The 25436-nt window shown below is 59.0% G+C and overlaps 3 protein-coding genes across 3 annotated transcripts; 1 reads left to right on the forward strand and 2 right to left on the reverse strand.

Annotated features, from left to right (window-relative positions):
• Nucleotides 1-5041: 5041 nt before the first annotated feature.
• BESB_045010 (uncharacterized protein) lies at nt 5042-11852 on the reverse strand (the record flags this gene model as incomplete). The annotated part of the gene is made up of 12 exons (XM_029362952.1): nt 5042-5071; nt 5651-5734; nt 6224-6342; nt 6807-6899; nt 7279-7358; nt 7752-7827; nt 7940-8057; nt 8690-8772; nt 9166-9252; nt 9573-9795; nt 10373-10410; nt 10907-11852. The coding sequence occupies 12 exons, from the start codon at nt 11850-11852 to the stop codon at nt 5042-5044; spliced, it is 1977 nt and encodes a 658-aa protein (XP_029220318.1).
• Nucleotides 11853-13232: 1380 nt separating this feature from the next.
• On the forward strand, nt 13233-16799 carry BESB_045020 (peptidyl-prolyl cis-trans isomerase, FKBP-type domain-containing protein; the record flags this gene model as incomplete). The annotated part of the gene is made up of 5 exons (XM_029362953.1): nt 13233-14079; nt 14752-15082; nt 15593-15671; nt 16001-16130; nt 16594-16799. 5 exons carry the CDS (start codon nt 13233-13235, stop codon nt 16797-16799), a joined length of 1593 nt encoding a protein of 530 aa, XP_029220319.1.
• Nucleotides 16800-18838: 2039 nt separating this feature from the next.
• BESB_045030 (transcription initiation factor TFIID subunit TAF5) lies at nt 18839-24751 on the reverse strand (the record flags this gene model as incomplete). The annotated part of the gene is made up of 9 exons (XM_029362954.1): nt 18839-19038; nt 19350-19568; nt 19681-20195; nt 20452-21113; nt 21443-21607; nt 21894-22031; nt 22675-23080; nt 23677-23830; nt 24232-24751. The coding sequence occupies 9 exons, from the start codon at nt 24749-24751 to the stop codon at nt 18839-18841; spliced, it is 2979 nt and encodes a 992-aa protein (XP_029220320.1).
• Between the last annotated feature and the right edge of the window lie 685 nt (nt 24752-25436).

A 25436-nucleotide genomic window follows, 5' to 3' on the forward strand; every position in this document is an offset into this window, starting at 1 on the left:
TTTCAGAAGAACCGAGAAAGAAGAGAGGGAGGAGGGGGGAAGCGTTCAGGAAGACGCGGCGATATCGAAGGAGGCGATCAGGCGCGAGATGAGCTCGAGCGAGTTACGGAAGAACGTGGTTTTCTTATGAAGCAGCGAAGCGTCGGTCGACTGGAGGACGCTGAAAAAAGAAGATCAGATGCAAACGAACACCCCGTTCACAACCGAGTGCGTCGAGGCAGCGGAAAAAAAGAAAAGGTACCCTCAAACAGAAAAAAAGCATGAGGCGCCGCAGTCGACCGGACTGTGGACCACGCCGTGACCGCCGAGCCGCTCGCAGGCGTCTGGGTGAGGCCCGGAGACGCACCCAGCGAAGATGTTTCAACTCAGGTCGCAAGCGCAAGCGTACAGTCGGTAGACCTCGCTGCCGGTTTTCTTGTTTCGAAGTCAAACGCACAACCCGACCCATGCGCTACAGCACACCAGTCGCCCTAGGTGCACAGATACATATAAATATAAGTACATTCATTTGACTATACATGTATATACTTGCATATATATGCACATATATGCAGATACAAATAGACATATATATATATATATATATATGAACATATACACTTGCACTTAACTACTCAGAAATGCACAACAGAGTGCATACAGGTCCATTCATTTGAGGCCACCGATGCAGATGCGAATGCGTGTACGTACACTGCGACTCTCGGGACGAGGCTGCTGACGTCTGCGGCACGTGTTTCGCTCCAGAGTCTCCACTGCGGCACTCCGTTTTCCGTGGCAGCGGCGAGGAGGTCTGTGCGGCTTTGGTCTGGATTCAGCTCGTGTTCCGCCGCAAGAGCTTCCAAGCAGACGCGGATTTGCGACAGGCGAACGAAGGAGACGCAGAAAACGCTGAAAAAAAGGAAAAAGACTCAAGAAAGACGAGATAGAGGAGGCGACGAAGACACGGGCCCCGCTGTCCGCGATGAGGCAAAGAGAGGGAGCCGAGAAGCGGTTTGGGCTTGGCGCCTGGTGGTGAAGTCCGTGCGGGTCGCGCTGATGGAGTGCGCGCGGTCGACCCCGATTCTCGAGTGAAACAACGTCATTTATTCTCGCTTGATCTCGCCAACACGCCCTGCCCCTAGTCTTCATATCGCGCCGTCTCCGAAGCGTTTTCGCCCCTCTGCGATCCGCGTCGAGACCTCTACAGATGCACGCGTGTATTTCTGTGTATTTCTCGTTAGCAGGTGTTCGTGCCTCGGGTGGACTTTCATCAAGGAGTGCATACCTGTATATTTGTATATATATATTTATATAGTATATATATAAGGAAGAAAAGCGTACTGTTCGAAGGGGTAGATACGCGTGTCTTTGTTTTCCCGGTTTTTTCGGCAGAATTCGAGGGCTGAACGAGCGCTCAGAGCGTCTGCGGGCGCTTCCGGCTTGGTCGCGTCTCCAGGGGCGAAGCTTTCGATAGGAAAGGAAGGTGCCTCGGATGCCGCGGCGGAAGGTTCCTGCGAAGAGAAAGCCTGGGATATGCTGGATATATCGGGCTGCATAGTCCAAAAAACTCGTTCGCGTGGTGCGCCGTGCGTGTCTCGCCCTCGCGCGCAAGGGGGGTCGGGAGGGAGGAGAGGGGGAGAAGGTCTCAAATCGACGGCGCCTCTCAGCCGCTAGGAGGAGCCACAGAGCACGTGCAGAACAGCTGGACAGCCACTGCCAGAGCAGACGCGAGCGACCACCTGCGGACAAAAAAACGAGACACGGCTCCTCGGATAGGAGCCACACCGAGAAGAAAGAAAGTTCTCCCGCGAAACGACATGCGTCTCCTCCCTCCATCAATGGCCATATCACTCGCTCGCCGCATACACTTGTTCCCATATATAAACCTATATATATTATGTGTGTGCATATATATATATACAAGCAACAACGCTGTGTGCCTATGGATGCAGGCGAGCCTAAAGGCGGAGTCCCCAGGAGAGGCGCGCACAGGAGGTGAGAAACACGCTCGCGAAGTCTCACGACCTGAGAGGACCCGGAGGCGACCATACAACCCGTGACCGACGCCTCGCGCCAGAGAGAGAGAGGGAACGAAAGGCTAACATGCGACGAAAGACGACGCAAGACTTGCGTCCGGAGCCACGCGACCTCCGTCGAGCAAGCTGCTTTGGTGAGACATGCACGGGGCCCGGAAAAGGGACCACGTCAGAACTAGCGGAAAGGCGGATGCAGAGCGGCGGCAAAGCCCGACGCTTCCTTGGCGGAGGAGTACGCAATCCAAGATTGAGGAAAACGGGACAGCAAATCCCCAGAATCCACACAACGCCCACATGCGCGCGTGGGGGTCACCAACCGCAGAATGGGCGGAGATCGCGCCGCTGCTCGCGGGGTGTGCGTCGATGCGAGGAAGTGAATCGAACGAAAGGGCACAGTGAAGGAAAACGCGAAGAAACCGACCGTTTTGCGAAAAACTTCAACTGGACGTCCACAATACGAATGCGTGTGGCCGCAGTGTAATGACACCCCGTGATGCTCGCTTGGTCGCGAAATCGGAGAGTGGGAATTCCTCCTTTGGGATGTTGGACAACGGAATTGACCGTGTTTCTGCTCCTCGAAGATCAGCGTCGGAGTTTCGGACGCACTGCGTTGGCTTCACGTATTTCTTGCAGAAAAACCTGAAACTGCAGATGATCCCGTCGCGCTGGGGACGCCCATATGTGCGGCGGCAGCGCACGCCGAAAACCTGCATGCGAAAAACAGCGGAGGGACGAAAGACCAAGAGACAAGCGAAGGTGAGCGCGGCGGGGCCCCAACTCGAGCGGCAGGACTGGAGGGAGGGAAAACGTGACGGCGACAAACCCTGTTTCGCTTGAATTTTTCAGCAATCCTCTGACGCTTCACAACCAGCTCTGTGACTGGTATTCTTGGAGCCCGAGAAACGAAGAAGGCCAGCCGAAGGTCCCCCTTGTCTGAAGCCCTGCGCGCCCGACGAGAAAAGGCACAGAGAAAAGGCTCCACAATGTGTTCACAGTTCCCGAGGGCGTTTCACCGATAACCGTCAGGCTGCCAGACAAACCACACCAAAACAGCGGGGTTCTCCACGGCCGCCGGAAAAGAGACCCAGAGTGACTAACTAACAAAGCCCTTAACGGAACTGCCGCTGAGAGAATCAATGCCAACGAAACAAATCGCTATATGTACGGACACCGCGGTTTGCGCCTGAGTATTGTCCGGAAACCGTCATCTGCGAAAACATAGATAAATATATATATATATATATAATACGCCGCCGAGGACGATTTGTTCCTGGAGTTCGGCCGAGAACCGAGGGTAGACTTAGTGTCGTCCCTGCACGAGGATGCGGCGTATTTTCCAGCTCGAGTTTTACGAGCCTGGCAAAAAGACGTGTCTCTTCCCTCCACAGTTGCACTGACCTTTCACTCCTAGTTCCCAGAAGCCGCAAGGGGATGTTCGAAATGCCGCTCGCAAACACCCTACACGCATGGACGTTTGGGCATTGCGAGGTTACAAACAATCACGTCCCCCTTCCATCAACTTTTGGGCTCTTGTTTAGGGATCCTAGGCTGCTGGTCTCAAAGAGGCCATGGAGAGCGAGAACGAGACGTTGTAGAGCTTCGCTGCTCTTGTACGCTGCAGCACCGACACGCTGATCCAGAGAGCTCTGCGAAAGAAGCGTGGTGTCACAACTCGAAGCACGCCTCTCAAGCAGTGAAACGGAATCTAGCCCTAAGCGGCATTCATTAATATCGGGAAGTTCCGCTGCTGTTCGACTCGGGGAGACCGGTACCTCGGAGGAAGCTGCCACAGCAACTCCTCTTTGACGGCCGTCGTTACACAAGCGGAATGCTTGCGAGGCGCCGCCCGGTAGCAAGCCCACGGCAGCTCTTGGACCCGCCTCGGCTCCTGTCATAAAACACGTGAGTCAGCGGATTGCTCGGCTGCGCGAAGCGAAGTGACACTCATCAGCGCTAAGTATCTCCAGAAACCCGCAAACCGTTGCCTCCCTCTTGTGTCTGTCTGCGTGCACACAAGTCTGAATGACGGCAGATGTCTGCTGTGAGACAAGCATACCGTCCGGTCGAGCTGAAGCATGCGCCTAGAGAGGGTGAGACTCGCAGTGCGTACCCTAAACACCCCAAGTTCGGATTTTCATGGCTGGGGACGGCCTCTAAAGCGCGCTACACAGCGAACTGGGCCTGTGTTGCATGCCCGCAGCGGATCGGGACAGAGGGCGCCTCCACCGTGGACAGATGATCGCGTTTCTCTACGCCCCGGCATCCAATTCTTCCGGCTTTTCATCTCTGCAGGGAGGCCCTCCCGCCGCCGCTTTCTTAACTGCTGTGCTTTACTTGAATGTCTAACGCAGATGCTTGCAAAGACAGCGATCGACCCCATGCGTGTATATATATATATATATATATATACATATGCATGCATTTCCCATTCGCCTATGCATGTATAGATCTGTGTACTTGCGTGCGTGTGCGAGTCCACGTGTCTGCCTGCTCGGTAGGCGCGTTTGCATGCAGCTGTGTGTGAAGGAACGTATAAGAAAGTGAAGTTGCCGGCGCAGATACGCGAAGTCCTCGCTACGCTGCATTCTGCGCGCATGTGCGCCCAGGCGCCTGCCGCCCGCCGGAGGCAAAGTCACAAGCAGCCGGTCTCCCTCCTCGGGTGCGACACGCATGAGCCGCCTGTCTAGTCTTCGCCTTGGGACGGAGGTACCACGTCCGCCGGCATTTCGCGTTTCCAGACAACCGGCGTCTGAAACGAGTCAACGGCGCGAGGCCCCCTGACACCTCGGCCGCACCGGATACTTCGGGGACGGCACATCTATCTACATGTGTGGAAATGGGGATATTTCACATTCAGCGTTGAAGGAAAAGTCGATATGTTTGAAAAGTGCATTCCGCTATGGACTCAGAGACAACGCAAATCGACCGGCTGCGCCGAAGCAGAATGTGACAGCGCGCGACGCTCGGGAAAGGCCTAGGCGGAGACCAACCCTCCACTCCACATTTGGCGAGTCACGAGCTCAAGGTCACGGCGTCCGCGCCGGGGCCAGCACAACCTATGGAAAGCAGTCACAAAAATCCACATCAGGCCGCAGATGACGATGAGCACAGCTCGCGAGAGCCAAGATCGAGTCGAGAATAAAATCGCGATACCAACGCATACGAGGCGAGACGAAAGTAGCAAAACTCGACGAGAAACAGCGCAATTCACTTGGTGCCTTTTCATACGCGGTAGGCACGGCACCTACCAGACACAAGGATGAGGAAAGGGGAAACAGTTCGAGCTCACGCACCAGCCAGACAACTCAGAAACCACGAGAAAAACACACATTTGTTTCAAGAAAGAAGCGATCGGGACAGGGAGACATGCCCATGAAGACACGCGACCGCCGCGCTTGGAAAAGAGAATCAAAACTTTGGCTCGCCGATCTCAGGCAGTGCTCTGCATCGACCCCCCAAAACAGGGCAATTTTTAGACACACTCTCTCGGTGCAGTCTACAGAGTTACACCTTGGGGCTCGAGCGCGGCGCTGGCCTGCAACCTGAGAAGTGAACGCCGCCGCACAAACTGCGAAAACCGTGGAAACACGGGACCTCAATTACGCGAGTCTGAGCCAGAATTCACCTTGGCTCACCTGGGCAGCGCGTCGGGTCCCGCCTCGGGCGATCTCCAGTTCGATGCCGTCACCCGGAGATCGGCTCAGAACAAAGTCAAACAGCTGAAAAAACATGACAGTGAGAGACAAAGAGAGATGACTATATTTGTCTCAGGTTGATGCCTCAACCGAGCCCCGGGCGAACGCAGGGGACGAGCCCGCGAACCGCGCGCCCCCAGTCCCTTCACAGGCAGCTCGGGAAGACGCACATCCTCTTCCTTTTTCTCTCAAGGCGTCGCGAGGTGCCGCGGGGCACACTGCCGCCGCGCGCACCTTCTGAGAAACCAGATTGCGCTCAACAACGAATGCACGGTATCAATCGGACTCTACGCGCGTGCGTCTGAGGGGGACTCAGGAGTTGGGTTAGGGTTTAGGGTTCAGGCGAACGTCGGCAGGAGTGTCGACCGCGTGTCCGCCTTGCCCCCTCTTCGCGGCCTCACAAACACGAAACAAGACCTGGACACGAGGCTCGGGGTTCTGTGGACGGGCGACAAACCACCGCCTGTGTCTGCGTTTTCCGCCCTTATTTTTGTTTCTTAGTTCCTCGCTCACGTCGTGCAGATGCGTCACGGGGCAGCCCTCCACCGCAACGACGACGTCGCCTTGCTGCAGCCCCGCCTTCGCAGCCGCGCTCTCAGGGACAACGTACTCGACGCGCAGCGGCGGCCGGCCTGCATAACAGAAAAGCAAACGTCTCGCGCCTGCTCTTCAAACACACACCGGGGGCCTAATCCAGAGAGCCTCGAAGGCGCATCGCTCAGGGCGACTCGACCTCGTGTGTATCCGTTCGCCGTCGCACACATGAAACCGCGTGCAGCGCTCTGGCCTCCTCCTCGCGACGCTGCAGAGTCGCATATATGCTAGGGCTTTTGCATCGGAGACGCTGTAGAGCAAATCCCATGATCTTCCGACGCGCGGTTGTCTACTGCCTCTCAGGGCGCCTTCGTGCCTGCAGGACTGTTGTGAGCACGCAGCTGTCCGCGCGTCTCGCGCCTATGCAGAGAGGCGCGTGCGCTGCCCCTTCGGCGCCTCGCTTTTTTTATTCATGTCGCCACCCTGCCACCCTGGCGCGCGTGCAGCTCCCTTCAGTGCGATCTGCCACTCTTCAGTTCCGTTTTTCCGGCGACGTGCTCACGTTCGTCGGGCACCGGGACGGGCGCGTCCTCGCCGGCTGCCAGGGCGAAAGCACCGATCTCCGCAGCGCTTTTGGGACTGTGAAAAACTAGACCTGAAGGCGAACGCAGCGGCCACGCAAAAAGAACTCCGTCGCCCCGACGAAAACGCAAGCGCAGACGACACGACAGTCTAACCCTCCTGTCATGCATCAGCCTCGCACATTCTGTCCACAAACGCACTTATATGCATGTAAGAGACGAGCCTGAAGACTGCCACGTACGTGAGTGCGAATAACGATCTGCAAGTGTTAGACGCAGGCATGTGCAGGACGAATCCGAAAGAGACTCTAGAATTAGATTTGCGAGAGAGATGAAGAGGACAGAAGGCACCGCAGAGGCTCAACAGGCAAGAGCCATGCTGGCGCTGCTCGCTTCGCAGCTTCAGCCTTCCTCTTTTTACGCTCCTGTGTGTCTCAACTCGGCTCGCCTTACCGAGAGAAGGCGCGCGGTACTGGCCTGAGACATCCAGTTGTTCGGCGACAGCTGCGACAAAGTGGATGGGAAGTGCAAGGCTGCAGAGAACGAAACAAGGACGGCGTCAGCTGCAGAAGAGCGGGACGTCTATAGTATAAAATATAATGTATTTCATTCGCGAGTAAGCAATTTGGAGTTTTCTTCAGCTCAAGCTTTGGATGGCGTTTCATAAATAGTCTTAGAAGTGTTTTTTACAAATACCCTTTCACGCATGAACGCCGGCCTAGGTGCAGGTATTTCCGTTGCATTTGTTCCACAAGCCTCCACATCGGCTTGCTACTTCTACTAAGTGTCTCTGAGGGAGGTTTCGCGAGTCGTTCCCCTTCCGCGTCTCGCTTTTTCTCTTGCCTCGGGTCGTCCCACTTTCGTCTGTCTCCTCCGTTTTCTCTTCAGAGTCTCCTCGTTTTCCGGTCGCTTGCACCGGCGCGTACCCGTAGTCCTGAAACTTTTTGACTACCATGCCAACGACCTGGCCGTTCACGTCTGCGACCGGCGAGCCAGACATGCCTGAAAAACGAGAAGCGAACGAACCCTCGCCACCTCGTCGATCCTGCTTCCCGCCTCCGTTGCAGGAATCTTCGCGCTCGAGTGAGTTCTAGTTTTTACTTTCTCGTCATACCTGGAAGCGTGATGACCCCCAGCTGAATGAATCGCACACTGGTGCCCGCCGCCAGAGAGGAGAAGGACTGCGACGGCTGGCTCGCGATCCCGCAGACACCGACGGGCTCGTCGCCGTACTAAACGCAGAAAACAAATGTAAAACATGAGGGAACGTCCCACAGGGGGCAGGACACTCGCTGGGGCGCTCTGCTGAAGCGACGGGCTCGAACGCCTCAAAATAGACGCGAGGATGGAGAGACGTTTTTTGTGAATGAGGCTGCGCACTCGTCTCCACGCAAAGGGAAAAAGAACACAGCCCAAACGCCCCCGCCGTGAGCCCATGAGAAGGCTAGAGCGTCCAGGCATGACGCGCTGCCTTCACGAGGACAGCCGAATAGAGCGCGTTCCTGGGTTTCCTTCCTCTACACATATACACGAGCCGACTCCAGTCCGCGACAAGAAGCAAACAGCTCTGCGGGCACGGCGCCAAAAAACCGAGACCGCAAACTCTTTCACACATGCATGAGCCCTCCAAACGCACGCACACACGACGGCATCCCCGTTTCCGCCTCACGCGTGTAGAAGGTAGTCGTGGGGGGGTCACGCCGACTCGACTACGCCACCACTAGCCGACAGAGTCACACAGACCGGCCCTTTTGTTTGCTACATTAAGCACACTGAACATCGGGTTCCAGTTCCACAATATGTCCCATCTTGACTAGGCTCTGCTGCCGGCGTCGACCCCTGCAGCGCGTCAGTTTGCACTCACGTAGGTTGTCCCGACGGCCGCCACGGGCTCGCCTACTCGGGGGCGGAAGAGGCTCTCCGGCACCGCAGCAGGCCGCGCGGAGTCTGAGAAGGGCAGCACCACAAAGACGAGAAACGCGATCAACACAGAACCGTGAGGCGCTGAGCGACGCGCGCGTACTAAGGCGACACCGCTGAAGACAGGCGACAGCTCCTGGGCGCCGGTCTTGGGCATCCTGGCTCTATCCTGTTTGTCCTTCTGCGCAGGCGTGGCACGAGACAGCTGCGCCAGCGCGCTGCGCAGCGCATTCTGTGCGATTCAGTTGAACGCATCAGTCGTCTTTCTCCAACCGCAGAACTCCGCTGCGTCGCAGCCAGGTCGTGCGAGACGGAGCCCGACGGGCCTATGTCTCTGCGGGAACCGTTGGGTTGCAACGCAGCTCCTCCGGTTGCCACGATTCCAGCTCGCGGAGCGCTACCTCGCGCGCGCTTGCTCACGTGTCTTCGGCGAGCGCGGTCGGACGGCCGGCAGGCGAAGAGGCTGCCCCTGTGGCGCCCGTAGGCGAAGCACTGCGACGTCGGAGCCTGAGCACACACAGCCGACACACTCCGCACGAGTCCCTCCATGCTGCATAGAGCGACGACGCGGGGAGAGAAAAAGCCGCGAGCCGGCGGCTCGCGACGCGGAACGGAGGAAGTAGGAAACCGTAGACCCTGTATGGACAGAAGAATGCGAAGGCACAGGAAAGCACCGGGGATGGAGTACGTCGAGCGCCCAGCAAACGCGGAAAAGAGCCGGCCGTGGAGGCTGAGGCTCTGACGAAAGCCGCTCGCGAACCAAGCGGAAGGAGAAGGCCCTTTCCACCGGTATGGAAATAACAAAGACTGGGAAGAAGTCCACGCACGTTCGTCTTTGCCGCGGAGTTCGCCGACGAAGAGTCGGCCGTCGTTCAGCTTCACGACATAGAGCGTCTCCTCCTTTTCATCCCTTCTGCTGGCAGCAGAGACATTCGTCGAAAAAGAAGCAGGAGACAGAGGATTCAAGGGCGGAGCTAGAACTGCGCCAGGCGAGGCGAACGCGGAGGCGCTTTCGGGCGCGTGAAACGACCCGCCGCCGTCCTCAGGGACCTGCAGACAAAGACGCAAACACCCGCAGACAAATCGCGCTTTCCCCTTGTGCATCAGCCGCTCGTTCGTTGCTTCCCTCCACGCGGGGCCTCGCGACGCGACCAGCACACATACGCCTTGCGTGACCGCAAGTATACGTATATACCTATGTCTCTCTATCTCTTTCCACCTCTATCTATCCATCTATCTATCTATCTATCTATCTATCTATCTATCTATCTATCTATCTATCTATCTATCTATCTATCTGTCTGTCTATCTGTCTATCTATTTATGCAGCGTCCGAAAACGGGTTGAACTCAGGGGATGTTGATGGATTCGGCATCTGCACGCGTTGGCATCTGTACACGCCAATACGCGTGCGTCTGTGCTTGCAGTTCTTGCATGCGCGCGACACAAGAGAGACAAACGGGTGCGACGCAGCGCCCGATCTGGCTGCGGGCAAGGCGCCCGACAGATCGTGCGAAACCGAGAACGATCGAGGCCGCTTGCGACAGCAGAATGCCGCGAAACGAGAGCGGGAAGAGCCATCAGCAAAGCACCAAATACAGAGACGAAGCAAGACGAAAGCGCCTACCTCTTCGCCAAAGAGATGCGCGGCCGTGACGATCACGCCTGCAGAGAGACACACGCCACCCAGAGACATGCCGATCTGCTGTCGCAGGCTGTTGACCCGAGTTTTCGTAACACGAGTTCTCTTCGCGTGTGGCTAGGCGAAGAAGACGAATTTCAGTTCAAGAATCCAAGTGCCCGAACGCACAGGGACATCCTCTTCCTAACCATGCTTCCTCGGACGCTGTAACTGGTGTAACTTTTTATCTAGCGTTTACAAAAACTTTAAGCGTGGTACTGCCTCACTCCGCGTGCGCGCGCACAGAGAGGGAAAGCGACGGCGACACCTCAACTCAATTTCCTCTGCGCGCCTACGCCCACGCACAGCCTCGCAAACACATATTTACAGAGATATATTTCCTAAAGATTTTCGAATGCATGCAGAGCTCCACACGGCTGAGTACATGCGCGTCTGTAGGCCCTTCCTTTCGCGAGCGTATCGGAGTTCTAGTGCGTCGCCTTAGAGAGATACGCGCTCGCGCGGGTTGAAGCTGCGCACCTTCGGGTTTGAAGACGAAACCGGATCCAGCGTACTGGACGCTGACAACTCCAGGCGCCTCAGGCTCCGCCTCGCGCGTCGGCGCCTGGCGGCTGTCTCGCGCGGGCGCCTTGGCCCCAGTCACGCGGTAGATTCTCACGACTGCCGGCATCAGCTTCTCAATCACCGCAGAGAGACTTGCGTCGCCGTGAGCAGCAGCTGACGCAGACGGCGACGGAGAGGCCGAAGACGAAGAAGAGGACGAAGAGGAAGAAGAGGAGGGAAAGTAAGAAAGGGGCGACCAGGCAGAAGAGACGCGGGGGGCGGTGCGGGCTGGAGAAGCGGAGTGAGGAGGAGAGGACGCGCCTCCTGGAGGCTGAGCGGAAGGGGCGTCGAGCTCGCCCTCAGGGGGTCTGCTGGCGCAGAGGGCAGCGCGCAGGCGACGCTGACCAGCGGACGACGAAGAGTGAGCGCAGTCGTGCCAAAGAGGCGAAAAAGAAGATGCACAGGAGGGAGCAGGGAATGAAGGCGAACGCGGGTGCGATGTGCAGGAATAGGGAGGACAGGCAGAGGGTCGCGAGGGAGAGGCAGACAGAGAAAGCGAGAAACGCATTCGGCGCTCGAGGCCCTGTTTCCGCAAGCCGGACAAAAGGGCCCTTTCGGATGCCTTGGGACCTTTCGCCTCCGGTTTTCCTCGCTCTCGTTGCTGCATGTGAAGACCTGAGGACGCTGCAAAAAGCACAGCCAGACTCTTCAGAGAAAGCCCGAAAGAAGCCGATTGCGATTCTGCGTGGCCTTGATCTTTAATACGCCCGTCCTCCCAGCCCATCGCCGTGGAGGGGCAAGGGAGACCCGCAGGACCCGCCACCGCCACCAAAGGGGCCGAGAGGAGACACGGTCGTGGAGCCCAAGGCGCGGGCCCCGACCGCGTCGTCGGGGCCCACGGCCGCAGACCGCGCGCGCGCATGTCTCGCGAGCGTTGTAGTCTTTTCAGCGGTTGCCTGGCTGCCGTCTCTCTTTCGCAAAATCTTTGTTCTCCCCTGCTCGCGTGCGCCTGTTTCCTCTTCTCGAAAGATGTATCTCCTCCGCGTGCCTCACGCGCCCAAGGGCCTTTCCCAGAGATATCTCTGCCTGCTATGCTCTGAAGAGAGAAGGAGAGGCCGCGGGCGACTCAGGAAGAAAACGAACAGAGAAAAGAGCGAGGACAGGCGGAGTCCACAGCCCGGCGGAGGAGAGAAGAGCAAACGCGGCGGTAATGCAAAAGCGGCGAAGGCCAGACACGCCTGAGGACGAAGAGATGGAGGCAGCGCACTGGAGCGAACCGACGCGACTCGAGAAGAGAAAGTGAGATAGAAAGTGATAGAAGGAAAGCAGAAAGAGAATAGCAGAGGCGTTGCGTTGAGCCTTCTCAACTCCTTGTGCTTTCTTCTCGATTTCTTTTGCGCGCTGCTGCATGCACGCGTTTGTCAAAATTGAGAAGTTCACTTCGTCCGCATCTACGCGTGTCTTGCAAGTTACCTCATGACATTTTGCATTCTCCCGCGAGCTTCTTTCCGCAACTTTTTCTTTCCTCCGCTAGGTATCTTTCTTATTGATATTTAATACCCGTTTCCACAGGAGAGGACGATTCAAATCGCGAACGCGAACAGGACGGTTCGCGAAGTCACGTGCACTTCGCCACAGCCGCACACCAAATGACTTCCTCGGACTTTCTTGGCTGGCTACTCCACTTCGTCTATTTTCTTCAAAAAAGTCACAGCCATACGACACAGATGTCAGCAGGCACTTTCTCTCTGCGACCCCGTAGAGAGGAAAGATATCGTCTGCAGCATCTAGCCACGCTGCGGCACAAGACTCCCACGTGCAGGTTGGAGCGGCGCGCGCTTACCGCCGAAGCTGAGAGCTCTCTTAAAAGCACCTCCCTTATCTTAGTGGTGTTCGAGACGATTTCTCCGTTAACGAAGGTTTGCAGCATCTCGTACGTTCCCCTCAGGAGCCGACAACTTCTCGAATCCCGCCGAGACAGAGCGAGAGAGCGACCGCTGTGAGGCGGTGTGCAATAAGGCTGAAGAGGATGAACAAGAAGGAACCTGGACCGCTTCTGTCGCGTCGCATGTCTGGTTCAATTCCTCTCTTTTCGAGTCCTTTAGAGGTTTTCTTTGAGGTATTTTGGGAGATTAAACATATCTAAGGCGCCACCTAGTACTCTCTTTTGTATAGATGTCTCTCCATCCGTGACCTGTTTTCTCTTTTCGCGGGCGTCGCGCCCTTGGCAGCCTTGCCTGCTTCCCCTTCTACCGTTCCTCGACGTTTTCCGCATTCTTTGATTTGGGCAACTAAAGCAAAAATGCCGTCTTTCCGTCGGTTTTCCTGCGCCTCCTCGCGCCTTCTCTATCCTCTCTTCCCACTCACTCGTTCTCTCTCGCTCCTGTTCCTGTTCGGCTTCGCTTCGGCGCCCTTCTCTCCTCCGCTCTCCAGGTCCGCCCGCGTGTCTTGCAGCGAACCAGCCCATCTCTCGACCTCCGGTTCACTCGCGTGTGCTGCAGCTCCCGGTTCTCCTCCTCGGAGTTCGCCTTCTTCCTTCGCCCCTTCTCGCCTTCCGCGCAGCCTGGCCTTCCTCCCTGCAGCTGTGGGCTCTGTCGAAGCCGCATGGGCTCCACCAGATCCCTTGGCGCTCTCGCTCGAGCCCTTACAAGCAGAAGAGGAGACGCGTGCGCCTGAGAAGAAGCTCTTCGCCTGGGCGCAGTACCGCGAGAGCGTTGTGGCCTGCGAGGCGTGTCGGGCGCTTGCAGAGCTCCTTCGCGAGAGACTGCGAGACGTTGGTGGACTCAGCGACTGCGCGTCGCGTCCTCCGCCTCCTTCTCCTCTTGCTGACCTTGCAGGCGATGCCGCGCAGGGCAGCGACGGCGGAGACCAGGACGCCTGGGACCCGCGCGGTGCGCCTGCCCGCAGGCGGGACAATGATGCATTGCCTCGCGAGCGCGACGCGCAGAGCGCAGCGCCGAAGGATGACTCTCGTCGCGACTCGAGTGCGCGCGAGGCGCACGAGGTCTCGGCCTCCGCCGCAGGGCGTGGCGCGCGCAGGCGAGGAACTGAGAACGAAAAACGGAGCCGCTTCGGACGGGTCATCGCCGTCGACGCGGCTCTCGACGCCTCCACACTCTGCACGTTCGGCTACTGGAAACCCTTCGCTGGTAAGGGGTGAGGAGAAAGTCAAGTCGGGCGTGCGGCAGGGCGGTGGAAAGCGAGCAAAGATTCTGCGGCAGGGAGGACCCGCAGGCTGACAGGAACTCCTGGCTGAAACCTTCATCTCTCCAGGTGTAGGAAGCACGGGAACCAACCGCGAGGCAGCAAAGATCTACAGACACCCAATCGCCGGCGGATGTCGCTAACGGAGGCTAAAGTGAAGGCAGAACGCATGCATGCGAATGCGATCCTCGCTCGGGCTTCGGCGCGGGGTGTTGACTGCGAGAGAGGACACCGGCCTCGAAAACGCGTCAACACTAGCGGAGGCACGCGCGAGACTGGCGAACGAGAGATACCTAGCTACCTAGATAGATACGTAGACATATCTCTGTAGATAGATTGAGATATAGCCAGGTAGAGAGACAACTATATAAACATATATAGAGAGAGATAAACAGATAGATAGGTAAAGGGACAGGAAGGGACGTGTGCCCGCTGAGTCACGTGGGGCGTCGGAGTCTGTGGAAGCGAACGCTTTTTACGTTTCCGCAGTCGGCTCTTCTTTCGAGTCGTTTGACTCTTTATCTGGCGCGTGTTTAGCTCCGTGGCGGCGTGCGTTCCCTGGTGCCTCCCTCTCATTCGTTTGCCACGATTTTGGATTCTTGTCGTTCACCCCGCAGACCGCACGGACGACCTCGCTGTCTCGGAGATGCTGCGCGAGTGTCGGGCGCTTCTGAACGCCGAGCGCGAGGGGCTCTCCGCGTTCCTGAATTCGCGCGAGTGTCTCTCGGGGCGGCTGCTGGAGAGCTTCCTCTGCGCGCCGCGATCATGCGAACTCCGTGACAACGAGGGCCCTGGAGACGCCAGCGAGACCAAGGCGGCCAGAAATCTGCGGCTGAGCCGAGAGTTCCTCGCCTGGAATCGCCAGCAGCTCGGCGTCGAGGAAGCCGCCTCTGGGCTCCAGTTCCGGCTGCTGGGACAGAGGCGCGACGCCCGCGCCGAGTCCCCCGAGTGAGCGACGTGAAGCCTCTCCCAGCAGGCCTCAGGGATTCCGCCCGCAGCTCGGAGCGGAGGGAGAGACAAAAATTGAAAAAAAAAGCGCTGTACGGGTCCAAGAGACGTGCCATAGCCAGGTCGACAGGGGAGACGGGTACGGATTGAGAGTAGAGAACGCAACGCACCCGTTTTCTTGAGAGCAAAGGCGAGACGCAAAGACTCAGAAACGAGATGCATTCTGCCACGTGTAGGGTTAATTGTCTGCATGCGCAGTCGAGAGCGAAGATGGGGGCCCGCTGCGGGAAATCCGTTAACGATGCGAAGACATTAACGAAAGGAGATATGCCCTCGGTGTGTCGCCGGAGGTGCAGCGCCTCTCTGTGTGCTTGTCTTCCGCGCCTAGGACCCCGGGTGTATAGCTGTGTGGACGTGGATGCGTGGCTGACGAGCCTACCGCACCCGGTTGTTTGAGCTCGCGGTCCTAGATGCCGCGTCGGGCCTCCGCTGCTGTCGCTCTGCGTTTAGGAGCGCCGAGGACGTTGTGCACATGCATTACATCGGCAAGCGGCTGAATGGCGAGACCTTCGAAAACACCTTCAGGCGGGTGAGCAGACTCCGATTCTTGGACGGCGCTGCCGCGGTCGCACGTGCGGCTTCTCGACAGGGAGGCGCTGATACAATCCGAGAAGTAAAACTCCCAATAGTATCTGACCTGTTACCCCCGGCGTAGCTGACGACCATCCTATGATTTAGAGATAGAATGTAATGTGAATTAATCTCTACATGGTTTCTACAAAGTGCAGATGCAAAATGGTGAATGGCTCTGAAAAGATCTTGCATAACATACTTTTAAGAGCTTTGCTGTCCGGTCACGGCGAACGAGGCATGCGCCCACTTCGGATTCATTCAAGCAGTTTGTTTTTTTCCTCGCAGGGACACGCCGCAGTCGTCCAACTCGGCAAGCTGGTTCCAGGGTGGCAAGAGGCTCTCCGGCTGCTCAAGCCCGGTGACGCGATGCATGCCTACATCCCGCCGCACCTCGGATTCGGCGAACTCGGCCTCGGTGAGACCGAAGAAAACTGAAAGCCGCAGATTCAGACTCGCCAGCCGCCGCGGGTCTCTGGGCGTACCTGAATCAGGGCTTGGAGAAAGCGAAGATTGGCGTGCGCTGCGCGACCTCTCGTTACCTGCGTCGCCCGGAACGGACGCCATGAACGTCCGCCTTCGAATTGGCGAGAAAAAGGAGACGCCAGTACGCCGTTCGTTGCGTCTCGTTTAGTGCATGGGTTCCTTATATATGGAATTGTATATAGGGAGAATGGCGTATACGTTGGTAGGTACTGTGGACATACGCCTGAAGTGTGTGCGTAGGACAACTAATGGGCATGAATCTTCGGCGGTAGTATACACACGTAAGCACCGATGTAGAGAGATGCATGTGATGTTCGGCAGCCATGAGGTTCGATGCTTCGCGTCGCGCTCTGCCTAATTCCGCTTTTTTTCTGTTTTCATTATTTTTCCTTCAGATGGCAAGGTGGACTCAAACGAAGTCTTGCTACTTCACCTGCACCTGGAATTTGTCGAGAAACAAACGAGGAGAAAAGACCGGGCCAAAGATGCACCCGACGAACGGAGAGCCGGTGACTCGAAGCAGACGCCGCAGAGAGAAAGCTCGGTTCACGAGGACGCGGAGGCTGCAGCACGACGCGTTGGGAGACACACAGAGCTGTGAGGAGAGAGAGGAGATGTAACGCGCACTGAGTGACTTTACGAAGACAAAAAACAAAACACGAAGCAACCCACGGCACACGGAAAAACACAGCACACGCATCGAGCTCCAAGCGAGAGAGAGAGAGCCCGGTCTGAATCCCTCGTCTTTACAACAGACCGTAAATGGTGTGCAACGCCCACGCTGCCCTTCCGTGATTCTCAATTGATATCAGAATGACTCTCCTTCCGAAGATCTCCCTGTCGCCGTCTCTGTCGCGGCGCCCGCTGGTTGCTTTGCCCTGTCGCGTCTGCGTCATCCTATTGCACTCCGTCGGGCGCGTTCCTGCTCTTCTGGAAAGCACATCTCTGGCGTGAGCTTTACGTGAGCTGGTTTCTGCTTGTGGAACTCAAACACCCTCTCGAACGCGTCGGCTGGCTTTTCTATCGACTTCGGCATTTACACGCACCGACGCGTTGATCGCTGCTTATAAGTTACCGCACTTCTTCAAAGCAGCCTGCAGATGAAGTCGTTGCTCGCTCGCCTATACGCCTTGCCTCTCTCTCGCGTCTCTGGATCCGCCTAGTCCTTTCTGTTTTAGACTGAAATTCCGAAACGTCTCTCTAACACTCGCTAGGCTTGCGCGGACTCTGGCTCGGGTGTGTGCGGCGTTAACCGATGCCTTCCTGTGCCGGGTCGTCTCTCCTACCTGCGCGCGCCCCTTCCCTCTCGCGCGGTCGCGGCGATTTTTGGAGACACTGAGGCTCCGAGGCGTTATCTGGAACGCGGCGGAGATTTACGGATAAGCCGCGATCGAAGAAAAGACATTCTTGGGTTGCGCAGAAAGGAGCCAGGCGCCGCAGGCACCGATAGGGCGGACCTGCTCCGTCTGCGCCGATCCGCGCCCGCCCGAATATAAACCGACGACTCAGCATTACACTGGCGTGGGCAGAGAGAGAGCAAACAAAAGAGATACGACTGAGAAGTCGAAGCCCATTCGTGAAGCCAACACGCATGCCAGACATACATGTTGTATCAAAGCTAAAAAAGCGTAAGCAGACCGCCAGCCTCAGCGCTATCTGCAGGTACACTTCTACGTAGCTGCATCCACATCTGTATATATATATATATATGCATATACATACAAATATATATCCGTACGGATATATATATATATATATATATATGTACGTCCGTATGTAGCTCCGCCACGCAAAGATCGCGCTGCCAGTTTGTGCAGGTTTTGCTGCACGTTAGGAGCTGAAAAAGCCTATAAATTAGCACACGAAGCCGTCCGCGTGTCTGTCAACTACGAGGGCACAGACCTCCAGACGAAGACCCTGAATCCCGCGAAAATGCCTCGCCTAGCACGCACAAGTCCCCCCATTTCCCTCCGTCGCTGCCTCCGCACCACAAACGAACGCGAAACCCTTGCCGTCTGTCTAAAAGCGCAAGGGCGAATGACCAGCCCGACGATCTGTTGCTTGCCTGTTCCACAGGAGAAAACGAGAAAGAGAGGTGGCGCATCTACGAAAAAACGTTATGTCTGGAATCACTCCTCTCGCTGTTGGCTTTCCAGGGGATAGCGGGCGAGGGCAGGGGGGGGGGGGGGGGGGGGTCGCACCCGCGCCAGGAGCGCGAAACGAGAGCTCGCCAGAAGCCGTTGGACTCTCAGGCCTCGGAAAAAGAGGCGCGTACGAGAGCCAGACACGCACACTCGCGAGCTAACGACAAAACGCAAAGTCTGTTTGCAGAATCAGACTTCAATACGGATGGAGAGGGCGACAGAGATATCGAGAGCGAGCGAACACAAAGATGAGAAAACCTGTCGAGAACGAAGGGGGGCGTCGGCGTGCGAAACGCGAGGAAAGCAACACGCGCCCCTGGCTCCGCGAAACTCGCTCCGAAGCTCTTCAAAAACGGCAGATGGCTGACGCGAGAGCGTCGCCTTTCATGGAGACTGCCGCCACGGCGTGCCTTGGCCTAGCGAGTCTGTCTCCTCGTTCCTCAGCGACGCGCGTCAGTTCTGCAAATGCGCGAAGAGCCCGACCTGCGCGGAAGGCCTAGAAGCTCAAGCCGTCGCTGGCGAGAGTTGAGAAGCCCAAACAGAGCAACAGGTTCTGAGGCGTGAACACGCACGCCCGCATAGCTACGTGGGCGGCGCCGTACGTCTCCGCGAGAGCGAGCGACGGCAGCGGCCGCGCCTCGAACAGCGCACCGGGTCTGCCTGAATCTTCGCCGTCCGGTGGAGTCTTCAGGGCCCCTGCGAGAAGAAAAACGAAAAGGAAACCAGACCTCCAACGTGGAGGCTGACTGCCGCGCCGACCTCCCCCAGGCCGCGACCGCGAGAAGACGAGAATTCACACGCCGCACCCGTGCAGCGCCCTGCAGCCCAGCGGGCGCGGACGCGCACGCAGACGAAGACGCTTAAATATTGAGATATGCAGTGGAAAGGTTTTGGATCGTAGAAGACTGACAATAAGGGGCTGCATGCCGAGTGGGATGCCCCGTGCGTGCAGAGGGAGATGATGCTGATGCGATCTCCGAGGCTGGGGCTGCCGCCTTTTTTCCTACCGCAGCTGGTATCCCAAAGCGCCACTGTGCCGTCGGCCGCAGCTGAGGCGAGCAGCGAAGAGCCGTAGCAGAACGAGAGCGAGTAGATGCGCGGCGAGGAGCAGATCGGCGACGCGGAAGGCGAACCCGAAGGGCTGGTCTGCGACAGGGCGGGGCTCCATCCGAACGCGAGCGGTCGCCCCGATGGGATGTCGAATACGCAGACGCCTCCCGCCGAATCTGGAAGAAACCACAAGCAAACAGTTGAAGCATGGGCGTTTGAACCGACGAGGCGCACACCGCTCGCAGGGCCCTGGCCTCGGTCTGTCTCCGTTGGCGTGTCTCGGCTTACCTCCGGTCGCGACCAGTCGGCCGCTGGGCGAGAGCGCGAGGGCAGTAACTTTTCCGCGCTTTCTCCTCTCCTCCAGCCTCCATCTCTCGTCTTCATCCTCGGACAAGCACTCGCGCCGACCGCCTCCGCGGAGGCTCACAGATCTCGCGGCCGCGCCCTTCGCCTCCTCGAGAAGGCGCTTCTTCTTGAGCATCGGCAGCGCCTTCTCGCGCTTCTCAACGTCTCGTAGCGCCTGTTCCCGGCCGCGGCGGTCCTCGCGCTCGCGCCTTCCGTCTTCGCCTGGAGCCGGCAGGAGCAGCGGCCGCCACGCGCGGGCGACCTGCGCAGAGCGGAGGTCAAACAGGCGCACGGTCTCGTCCGAGGCCGCCGTGAGAAGCAGAGACGAGTTCGGGTGAAACGCAACGCGAAAGACGTCTGCCGCCGCCGCCGGGTGCTGCAGCAGCCGCAGCGGGAACGACCGCGACGTGCACCACAGCCGCGCGCAGTTGTCGCTCGACCCCGACGCGAAGTAGTGCCTGCACGAGAGCAGAAAATTCGGAGAAATTGAAAAAATAGAGAAACCCAGTGGCGACCACTCCACCCCCCCCTTTTTCCCCCCTCCCCTCCGACCAGACGCGTCGCGTGCCTCGCGCGTCTTCGCCTGAGCCGCAGCCGCTGATCAGCCTGAACGCCCCTGGCTTCCCTCGGCTCTCCTCCCCCCGCTCTTCTTTTGGTTTAGGGTTTAGGGTTTCCGCCGCCCTCCCGCCCTCCCTCGCGTTTCATTCTTCTCACCCGTAGGGACCGACGTCCAGCGACCACACGGCGGCGAGCGCGCCTCGGTAAACGCAGAGAGGCGAGACGACGTTCGAGCCGCTGATCTTGGTTTTCTGCCCGATGTCCTGCAGCCTCGCGTCTTCCTCCGCGTCCTCCGTCGCTCCGCGCCCGTCGGCTGCGCGGGAGTCCCTCTCGGCTTTCTGCCGCGGCGTCTTAAGACTACCCTCCTCCTCCTCGGCGTCGTCGTCGAGCCCCGAAGTCCACGCGACAGAGGAGAAGGACTGCCACAGCCGCACCACGCCGTCGACGCCGCCCGACAGGAGCACGCGGTCGTCGGCCTCGCCGAAGGCCAGGGCCAGCACCCGCCCGTCGCATCCCACGAGCCGCGAGACCCCCGCCTCGGCTTCGTCCTCATCCGCCCAGTCGAGCGCCGAAGGCGCCAGCGACGACCCCCGCGCCACAGAAGTATCCTCCCGCGGCCGCGCCGCCTCTGCGCGCTTCCGCGTGCGGTTCGGCGCCTCCTCGTCCGAGTCTGAAGACGCCTGCCTCGCGTCGCCGGCGCCCGCCTCGTCGTCGAGGGAGAAGGAGGACGCCGACGACAGCGGCACCGCCTCCTGGGCCTGCTGCTGCATGCGCAACAGGCAGCGCCGCCGCCGCCGCTCGCGGCGCGCCTTGGAAACCTGCACGAGGCAAAACAAAGACGGCACCACAGCGTCGACCGAGGGTCGCAAGCGCCCCTCCGCGTCGCCTCCGTGCCTCTGCTCGACGCATCCGCGATGTGTCCAAGTTTCCTTTCTACCAACAAACCACTGCGCCGGCTTTCGGGTGTCTTAGGTCGCCGCGCATGCTTCAGGGTTTCTCTGTCACATCCAGGCACCCAAAGCGGTGACCCCCGCAGGCCCCGCCACCTGCCCTTCTGGCTTGAAGTCGCCCTTTCGGCGGCGCCGAGCGTCAAGCCCCCCTGTCCGTCCCCGCCGCACGCTCCCCCGCGCTGGCGTGGCGGCCTCACCTGGTACTGTTGCAGGTCCCACAGACGAATTTCGCCTTCGCCGCCAACCGCGACAAGCCGCGCGCTGCTGGGGCTCACGGCGCATGAGGCGGTTTCGCAGGAGGAGTTCAGGACCGTCATGCATGCGATGGAGGGCAGCTGCCCCGCGGAGGCCGAGAGCGTCACCTGCGCATGCCAAACAAGACAGACAGAGCGAGCTTTCCCACAGGCAGGAGTTGGTGGAAAGAGTCGCCAGCCGCGAACAACGATTTACAAACGAGGAAGCTGACGCCCGGCGCTCACCGGAGGCGCCAGTTGACACTCCAGGGCGGCAGCACGCCGGGCGGATGGCGGCCCTCCGCGACCCCCCTGAGACAGCGGATATCTGAAAGACGCGCATTCTGTCGGGACACGCAGCTTGCGCGAGGCGTTCGCTGCGGCATGCGGGCAGGTTGGAGAGTCCGTAACTTACCCGGCGTTCGAGCTGCTGTCTCTGCGCGCGCTTATAGAAGAGGAAGGCGTCCTTCGAGGGCTCGGGAAGCGGGAGCAGCGCGTTCGGATCTGCGAGGTCGCTCTCGCGAAGATTTTCTCCGCCGACGATTCGCACGCGCTGAAACGAAACCCACACACTTCACATGTCGCGCTGACGACCCTCGGATGCGGTCGCCGCCAAGTCAGTCAAGCAGAGGGAGGGCTCCGCCTCGTACACTGAGTGAAGGCGAGAAGAGAGAGAGATATACGAAGACGCACACAAACGAACGGAACGCGGGAAGACACGACGGCAGCCGCAGAGAGCGGAGAAAAGGGGAGAAGGACATGCCCACGCGAAGACCAAATTGGGCTCCAACGAGGCGAAGCACCACAGCACACGTCGAAACCTGAACAAAAACCTCTCCAGGCGCGCGCCGCGAGCGGACAACGAGAAGGGAAGGTACCCGACGTGACCGCCGTGTCGTGCCCCGCGAATGCGTTTTAAAAGCGATTGAGGCCAGTTTTCTCTCGCTGCTAAGATGAGTGAGAACAGGATTCCATATATTACGCGTAGAACATAACCGATGTGGAATGGTCCTAATGTAGTAGGATATTGAAATCCAGCACTTCTAGCTGTCTTAAGCAGTCCAGTGGAGTACTCTGAGATCATGCTAACGGCGCGAAGGTAAGTGTGTTTCAAAGAAAAGGGATGAGAAGACGCGCAAGTAACAGACAAACACCCGCGCGGAAGGACTCGCTCGCGCGCCACTGTCTTCGCCCACGTTTGTTCGCTCGCCGCTGGGTCCCAGGACGGTCGACTCTTCGCGGAAGAACTGGCGCGGCAGGCCCCACGTGACGGGCGGCAGCGCCTCCGTCTCGTCGCCCTGCCTGGCTCCCTCCGCCTTCTCAAGGCGCTTCGGCAGCCCCGCGCCGCCCGCATCTCCTTCCTGGCGTCTGGGCTCCGCGAGCGGCAAGAAGGACGCAAAGCCCGACGAGGCCGCGGGCGCTGGAGGCGCACGCGCGGGCACCGCGGAGGGCGAGGCGAGAAGCAGCCCCCGGTAGAAGATTCCGCGCAGATGTGGCGCATGCGCCGGCGGCGGAAGGAGCCGGACGGCGGCTTGGATGATCACCTCCAGCAGCAGGCACCGCGTGTCCAGCAGCCACGTCCGCAGGACGAAGTAGGCGCGCCTGCGTCGTAAAATGCAGGCAAGCGTGTAGCGAAACAACCTCAAACACGGGCCTGACCTCGCCAGCAGACTCAAGAGAAAGCGGGGCGACCCCAGAAAAGGCCGATACTTAATAGATACATACATAATTATCCTGTCTCAGAGCCGACCACGCCGGGTACGATACTCCTAGCCACACTAGCATCTGAGCAGTCGTTCTCCCCGACATCGAAGGCCCCGCCAGGCCGCGACGCGAGACGGCCTGGGCAGAGGCACGGCGCTGTGCGCAGTGGGGGGAGGGAGGGGGAGGGAGGGGGAGGGAGGGGCGCACGCCGTCGTGAGAGCGAAAGAGAGAACAAAAGGGACAGAGCGAAGAGACGCATGCAGAGCCCGGAGGGCAGCCACGCGAGCCAGGAGACAGAAAGAAAACCAGAAGGAACCCACGGCCGCGAACGAGGAACAGCGAGACCGGCAGCCGCCATGCGAACCTCGAACAGCGAAGGCAGCAGTTGGCAGCAAGGAGGCGCGCGGGGGATCCCCGACGGGACAGCCGACGAGGCCCTGGCTAGCGAGAGGTAAGAGAGCCAAGTCGGCAAACGACGGCAGGGCGGAACTCACTCGGAGATAAAGAGCGGATGGCGTTCGTCGGAAGCAAAGAAGGGAATCTGCCGAAGCTGAAGAGGATGCACGGGATCTGTTTCCTCAATCTGCTTCAACAGCGGCTGATGCTTTCCCGTGTGAAGCGACGCGAATCGCCTCAAGAGCTGGCGAGCTAAAGAGGACACGAAACGCACTGCGCCAGCATCCGCATGCAACGTCTCTCCTGCGCAGCACCTGCCCAGCCCGCCGCCGACCACACTGCGGCCATGGAAACCTTTCTATCCTCTATCAGTTCCTCGCGCGTTCTCTCTCTCCTTCCCCTTCTGCGCCTCTTCTCTCCTTTCTCACCGGTGCCGGCTGCGTCTGCCTCTCCTTCCGCGGCTTCGCGCTGACTATGCGGCGTCTCTTTGCTGCGTTCAGTCCCCTCTGCTACGCGGCTGAGCGCCAGGTGCCTGCACGCCTATCGGGCAAACAAGAGCCGAACTTCTAAGATTCGGTCCTGGGGTTCAGGCGCCGGAGCTCAGCTTTAAGGCTTGCTTGCGGGCCTTCCCGCGCCAGGCGCTTCCTACTCACCTTGGTAGACGTCGGTGCCCAGCAGCTTCTTGAACATGTGCAGGAGGACGGCGAAGGCGACGTCTAAGAGCTCCTCTCTGCAGTCCGAGAAGACACTGAAAATCCAGAGACAGAGGCGGCTGTATAGCCGCTCATACACGTCGAACGACAGCAGCGAGGAAGCCAGCGGACTCGGCGCAACCCCCAGGCCGGCCTCGGAGCCCAGGGCCCCGAGCGCGGCGACCTCCGGCGCAGGCCCCCCAGCCGCGACAGAGCCCGACGCGCGGGACATGCCAATGGCGTGCTGCAGGGAGGCGAGGAATGCGGGCTCGACGCGGTATTTGTCTGCTAAGACCTGGAGAAGATCGGTCAGGTTCGGGGCCTCTGCGCGGCTCGTGTCGCCCTGGCGCAAGACAGGCGCGGACGCATCTGCGGCGGCGGCAGACACCGCGTTGCCTGCGGCAGAATCGCTTGCAGGCGCCTCCGCTGCCGCATGCGGAGACGACGGAGACGCGGCGGCCGCCGCGGGGGGTGTCGCCATCGTCTGCGGCTGGGCTGCGTTCACGCGCAAGGGGCGCTTCGCGTTCAATACGAAAGACAAACGTGCCGGCAGCGCCTCGGCTGCAGCGGTAAGGAGCCGAGGCGCGACGACGAGAAACGAAGACAAGAGGCGACAGCAGCAGGCGCCAGAAAGAAGACAAGCAATCAGAGAAGGCGAGCAACGCCGCCACCGGGCCCCATGGGCGCAGGGAAGAGAGTTCTCCGGTGCTTGGCTCTTTGACGCCGCCCGTATGCGCGGGGCGCTTGCAGGAGAAAAAATCCGCTCTCGACAGGCGCTGGAAGACGGCGGAAATGCGGCGCTTTCTCGCTGTGCAGCAGAGAGTTTATACGCGAGCGGGAAACAGGAGGAGTGCCTGGGGACACGGATGCGCCGAAGGGCGCCTCCTCCAAAGAGTGAGGAGACGAAGGCAGACGATGATGCTGCACGGCAAGGGAGAGGGCGAATGAGGATCACACATTAGACCAGAGATAAAGAAGGGAAGACGAAAAACGAGGGAGGAGGAAGCCAACAACTGATCCAGCAAGCGCAGGCCAATAACTTCCCCGGAAGATAGAAGACGATGAGGTAAGCATCGACTGCAAAAATCTGGGAAACACTGGCTGAGAAACGGCTCTCAGCAGGCGCAAGCCCCGCTGAGATGGGGGCCCCAGAAGCGGAGAGAAGA

Source organism: Besnoitia besnoiti, chromosome III, assembly GCF_002563875.1.
Source record: "Besnoitia besnoiti strain Bb-Ger1 chromosome III, whole genome shotgun sequence".
NCBI lineage: Eukaryota > Apicomplexa > Conoidasida > Eucoccidiorida > Sarcocystidae > Besnoitia > Besnoitia besnoiti.